General features: G+C 41.9%; 1 protein-coding gene across 1 annotated transcript in view; it reads right to left on the bottom strand.

Moving 5' to 3' along the window:
- Nucleotides 1–873: 873 nt before the first annotated feature.
- IGSF5 (immunoglobulin superfamily, member 5) overlaps nt 874–6,530 on the bottom strand; it is a gene marked incomplete at its 3' end in the record, with an annotated part of 14,091 nt that continues 8,434 nt past the window's right edge. Inside the window, exons 3-4 of the mRNA XM_008946205.1 lie at nt 6,179–6,487; nt 874–1,005 (exon numbers count right to left, since the gene is read on the bottom strand). Of these exons, the coding sequence (XP_008944453.1) occupies nt 874–1,005; nt 6,179–6,487 (441 nt within the window). The remainder of the gene's footprint in view (nt 1,006–6,178; nt 6,488–6,530) is intronic.

The following is a 6,530-nucleotide window of genomic DNA, read 5'->3' as shown; positions in this document are numbered from 1 at the left end:
CCGACTTTTTAACGATTTGCTTTGCCCGTCAGCTGCGACAGGAGCGTATTTTCAGCCTGTGGTTTCTGTGCCTGCTGCACCAACGAGGTGGCGTTTGCAGGATTTTGATGCTTTTCACCCACTTTATGTCAGGAACAGAGCTCAGAAGCTGCTGCGAGCTGCGGCCCTTGCTTTTCACCCCTGCGGTCAGCCCCCTGCCCCCATACAGAAACGGGCAAGGACAGGCAGCACCCGAGCATCATCCTGGGAGCGCTGGGTAGTGGGGCATGGAAACTGGAACATCCCTCTCAGCATCCCACAGCTGCCTGTAAGAGTTCCGTTCAAAGGAAAAATCCCCCCAGCTTACCTTATTTAATTTTGATACGCAGAACCTGAGAAAGAAAAAAAAAAAAAAAAAAAAAGTTTTAAATGCAGGAAACTAAAATGTAACTGCCTAGAGAGCTCCCCTTAGGGTGTGCACCGTGTCCCAGCTACCCCAGGAGCACCTCTCCTCCCTGTTTATAACACTGTCCCTGTGGAAGAGCCTACACAGAAATTGGAAACGAGGCACAGAACACTGAAGGTGTGCTTCAGAGCAATGAACCTCAGCACAGGGGATAAACACCGTGGGAAGTTAACGAACACCTGAAAAACACAACCCCCCTGTCGGTAATGGGAATGGCTGACATTGGTTACTTTAGGACATATGTACAGGAGAAGAAGCAAGGTGAAAGTAAGGAGCAGCTCAAAGAGGTCATGGTTAAGAGCAGGATCTGTCTGCTCACACTTCTGCTCGCAGGTCTTTGCACTACACCAGAGCTGACATTACTGGGAGATTTATATCTATCTGAAGATGCTTTTTAACATACAGGCCAATGGTGAAGGTCCACTCACCTTTCTTCTTTAGGCAGCAGCAGCGTACCACAACCACAATAATAATAATCAGAAGAATAATACCAACAAGCGAAAGCACAACTGCAAGTACAATAACCCAGGTGCTTTTGTTGTCTTCACTGTACTCATTTTCTGTTAAATTAAATGAAGAAACATTGTTCTATCAGTGCCTCGTAACATCCTTTTCAGAATAGTTGCCTTTTGTGAGAAGCTATTAACTGCTCATTGATTATTTAACAAGGAGTCTGTGTTTTCCAAATGATGGACTCTATTTATGGATAGTGCCCAAGAATTTAAAATGTTTCCAAATGCAAATGCTTTATTGCAACTGTAACTTTTCCCACAGCTACTTCTCTTCTGAAAAAAAAAAAAAAAAAAAAAAACAAAAAAAAAAAAACAAAACCGCAAGGTGGCAAGCTTTCAACCTGAACTTTATTTTGTAAGATATGCTGGGCCTCCCAACATCCTTTGGAGATGACTAGGGTTGGGGAAAGGGATTAAGATTCAATTAAGATGTCCATACAGCAGATATTAAACATCTTGCCTATTTGTTGTTGACAGTGGAGGGGAAATAGGTATTTTGGGATACAATTCATTTGGTCAAACGGGTGTGTGTCCTTTTGGATAAGATGAACATTTCTCCCCACAGACCACAGCAATTGTCTTAGGTGACTACTACAGATGGAGATCTCTAGCCTGTAGATAAGATTTTCTGGTAAATCTCATTTTGGGGTTTTCCTCACTGATTTCAGCAGGTGTTTAATTTTGGGACATACTCAACAGGGCATCTGTTACCCACTTGAAGTGCCAGGAAAAGCAAAACCTGTGAAGAGTAGCACTGTTTGGGAATATGCAGCTACTAACTCATCTTCACTACTGCCATTCTCACAACATTGACTTACCCCTTCGCCTTGGCTGTAATCTACAGAATTAAATGAGGTGATTTCATGACAATTCAGTATCCTGCTGCAATTGGTTGCTATGACCAAACAGTTTTCCCACAGAGCTCCCATGTGCACAGAATTTTAAAAATGCCCCATGTTTCTCACACAGCTGGATGCACAAGGAAAATGTTGGTTCTAATTGTCATGACATCCTACCCTTTGGTTTCAACAAAATATTTCAGAAGCACTTCAAATTTGCCACCTTTGAAAAACAGCCCCCAAAGTCATTTGGGCAGATGTTTAGAAACAAAATTCTAATCCAGACTACAGATGTCAGATGGATCCCACCCTGTCAAAACCCGTTCTGTGGCACTCCGTTTATCATTGTCGTTTCCTCGTTAGAGGTCCCAGTTAGTGACTGCATGGCCACAGTTAGCTGACAGCCTCTGGAATAGGTACCATAGCAACGCAGGTGACTGGTAGCTGTGCAGTGTCAGGGCTACACCCCTGATGTGTGAACCACCGTATCTGCTGCTCTACGTATCGCAGCGAACAAAGAAGTAAATCCTTTCTACCTACAAATTTGCTTGGGCATATGTTTGGGGTTTGGAAGCTTCAGACTGCAAGGATACAGGACCAAGGCCTACTGCAAAGCTTGAACCTCTGTTAGGTGTCTACATGCTCCAAAGCTCAGGTCATCATGATTAAGCAATTTGTTCCAGTCTTCTGTAATCCTAATGCTCAATAAGCTTCTTTTGAAAGTCTTCTGACTGTTAGAGAAAACAAGCACTCAGTAACCTCTGAACCAGTAGGTAGTTCTGTAGCCTCTAATCAGTTGTGATTACAACTGATAAACTTGTTCATATTTTTATCTAGAAACACTGTGACAAACATCTGTATTTTATCATATTTTCTTATATAAAGCATGTCACAGGGATTTTGAGAAACCTAAAATATGAAAGACAGCTATTTAGCTATAAGGGAAAAGCTCAGTGTGAAAGGAGGATCTAAACACACCTGCCTTGGCCCATGCCTCCAGGCTGGCTGCCACACCAAGGTATTTCACTCCCTGTCAGGTTCAGGTTATGCGCCAAAAGAAGATCTACGGAGTTGAAATGAGAAGGACAGGACACAACACACACATTCCCAGCACTTCAGAACTGAAGTTTCTCTCCAGCTTCAGAAGATACAGAAAGGAACTAGAAATGGGACCAGCAGGTATGAAAGCAGGAGCTGCCAGATTAATGTGCAGGTAAGGGTGCAAAAGAGAGTCACTAAGGCATGAGGGCATCAAATCCCTTTTAGCCCCATTAGTAAATCCACATCAAGTTACATGAGGTGCTCAGTGTGAACAAAGCCACTTCCACATTCCGCACAACCCATTCCCTGCTGCTATCCAGACAGACCTCTGGGTCCTCCCAAAGCTGCCCAAAATTTTACTTGGGCTAAGTATCTGCAGAAAAGGGGAATTTCCCCTGGCACATGTTGGCGATCAAGGAGAAATGAGAGGCTGGGGAAAGCAGTGCATGGCTTTTTGTATGCTTTGGAGCTTTCTGGCTAACTTAAAAAGCAAAGGAATATCAGGCTCATGGCAGATTCCTTATCTTCATCTTCTGCAGGCCAATGGCAACACGAAGTCAGCACTGAAGCCAGAGGGGTTTAGCCCAGCTAAGGGTCTGTGCCATGGATCCCATTGCCCAGTAACAGCTCTGTGAATGCATCTGCTGAGATAACACCATAGGAGTTCCCAAATATGGGCTTCAGCCAGCCACTGCCAGTGAGATAACTCTGGAGGAGTGACTGACACAAAAATGCATCACCTTGTATGGAAAGCTCTGAGATTTAGACTGATCAGAGGTGCAGGAAAGTAGGAAATTCATTGACCAGGAGATGGCTGGCTGTAGAAGGCTCAGATTGTTGGTTGGAGTTCTTGTGAATGGACAGGAATTGCTTGTGAGGAACACGGAGAAATTAAATTTTTTAAGCGCTTTTAAGTGAAGGCTGAAATTGATATTACAGTACTTTTGGGAAGGACTCCTTAGATGTTTAATGCCAGTTATATTCTTTCCTGACAACAGCTAGCTAAGGCTGAGTCTGTAAATGAAAAATTAGACAAGGTCTGAGACTTCAAGTGTGATACATACATTATACACGTTCCTTTCTCGTAAATGCCTTGTCTTTATTTCATTATAATAATTTAAAGACTCCATATCTTCACATCCTGACAAATTTTGAGTATCTGCTGCCGCACAATGATTTTTCCAAAGAGAATTGAATGATAATCCTATACAATCACTAATTATACAGTAATTGTGCTCCAGGACATCTGTTTTTCTCCTCTTCTGATTTACAGTGTGTAGCTATGGAAACAGAGGGTGGATACCTCAGTACTTCACAAATGAGTAGGCAGGGGAATTTATTAATTTCCTCAGGATAGTTCTCTTTTGCTTAGTCAGTCATTAGGATCAATGTGACTACAAAAATGTCCTATTAAGAATGGTGAAATGACCTTTTTCAATTGCATTACAAAGCAAGTACTTCTGAAAAAAAGCTTGCTAAAAAAGTCATACATGTAATAATAGGCACACCTACTCAACCTCCTCAGCTGTTTATGTGTTGAAACTTCTACACCAAAGCCCTCATCTATCCACTATAAGAATGTCTTCATACGTACCACATTCACCCACTACAGAAGAATCAGTTTATCAAGGGAAGCTGTCAGCATGATTATAGACGTTCATGATGCTCACCACGACAGAAAGAAACGCAAATATGAGTCCCTACTCTACACAGAAGGCAACTAGGGATGCATAGGCACACTGTAAAAAAAAAAAAAATTATATATAATCTATGCATTTCCTGTGCCACAGGGTAAGGCTAATAAAAGGGATGTCACTGTAGGGTGGACAATGTCACCACAGGAGGCAGTGTACCCATACCCAGTAACCTCAGCTCCCTGCCCGCAATCAGTGTTTCAAGTTTAGTTTGCCTTGAGACTCCTCTGCCTGACAGTTGTGACACTTGGCTAGTCCCAACAGGGAAATATTCCTAAGGATGATTTGGGAATGTCTCCCTCCTCTGCCTTAAACACTGCTAACCCACAAAGAGATACTTCCTCTTACTTGCTCTTACTGTGTTACAGTTTGGAAAAGAAAGACAGTTTTCATAAGATTCTGTTAGGTTATGAGGTAGATCTATAGTGGTAGTCCCACTTCCTTTGTTTCATGCTTGCAGCACAGACCAGATGAAATCACCTTTTTCTTGATGAACCTCCCAGTACTGTGATGGAATTTTATTTTCATAGGATGTCAGTGATGCCAAAGATGAGCAGCATTACAGAAAATGCTGACTTTAGAAAAAATATGTAGGGTTATCAAAGACCTTGCTAACTGTTCTTGGGAGATTTGCCCAACATCCATGCCTGAATTAAAGCAACCTGGACTCTCCTCAAATAAAAGACAACAAAAAGCATCCAAATGCACCATGCAAAAAATTCTACAGATGTTGCTGATGGACATTTTTTGTTTCCTTTAAAATGTGAAAGAGACCATGCCAGGAAGAGGAAAGCAGGCCCAATGGATCTTTGATCTAAGCAGACTTCCAGATAAGGCACATCAATATGCAGCTTCTCTTGATGACCTGATTCTTGTTCTGTAATGGGTGAATACACCATGGACAAATACCTTCTTACAGCAGACTGGTGATAGGTATATGGAACTGAAGCTCCTACATGCTGCCATCTCCAATTATGTGCTAGCCTCAATGCAGCCCTGGGGACCTTACCAACATACTAAACAGTTCCATCACATCTGGTCCCTGCTCATATGGAGAACTTTGTCTTTGCACCTGAAGTGCTAGTATAAAATCTCTTCTGGGTTGTGTTCAGAAACTGAGAGTAAAATCCAGGTTTTTTTCCACATCAGTGGTAAAACTGGTATTGAATATTATGGAGAAAATTTTCACTTGAGGGTTTGGTTTTGAGTAAATGAGGTCCAACAAATAATGTTAACATGGCAGGCATGGCCCAGTCAAGGATATTTAAGATCTAATCTAAATTCATTAGATGTTTACTTGGTCAAGGAGTAAAGCACTAGTTTTCTCACTAATGAATCCATGGTAGGAGTCAGTGGCAGATGTACTGTTTCATTTGTCCAGCTCTGTCCTAAGCTTGCCTTGGTGGCTGGTTTATTAGAATTGTGCCCTCATAGCCCTCTCACGGATGTGAATTTAACCCTACCTATGTATAGGCTATGAGTCCTGTGTCTTTAGTATTTAGTCTCTTGTGTCCACAGTATTTAACTTGCAAATAGAAGACTTTCAAGATAAACCAAAGCAAAAGAAAACAAAAAGGAGAGTTCTCAGTATAAACAGTACAGCACAGGCACGACAGGACAGACAAAATACAGCAAATATTCACTTACCTGTAGTAGAGTTGACAAAAATAACAGTTACAGTTGCATTCTGAGGATTAGGGAGTGCTTCTATGTCAGCTAAACAAGTCAAAATCTCACTGTCCATCGGAGTCAAAGTTAGGATGCTCAGGGCATTGTGGAGGCCATTAGATCCTTGACTTTGCTGGGTAACATACCTCGACTTATCAATGAAAGAGTCATTTGTCATCCAGGTAATGTCTGGAGCTGGAGCCCATCCTAAGGCTTCACAAACAATTTCAACTGTTTTGTTCTCTTTTACTGTTAAGGTGCTATTTTTGATGAATAAAGATCCATTAACTGTAGGAGGGAAAAGATGTTTTGTTCCTTCAGAATAGTTGGC

This window comes from Merops nubicus, unplaced genomic scaffold (assembly GCF_000691845.1).
Source record: "Merops nubicus isolate BGI_N331 unplaced genomic scaffold, ASM69184v1 scaffold41038, whole genome shotgun sequence".
Lineage (NCBI taxonomy): Eukaryota > Metazoa > Chordata > Aves > Coraciiformes > Meropidae > Merops > Merops nubicus.
The sequence above is the reverse complement of the archived record's forward strand: the minus strand, read 5'-3'. Positions and strand labels throughout refer to the sequence as shown.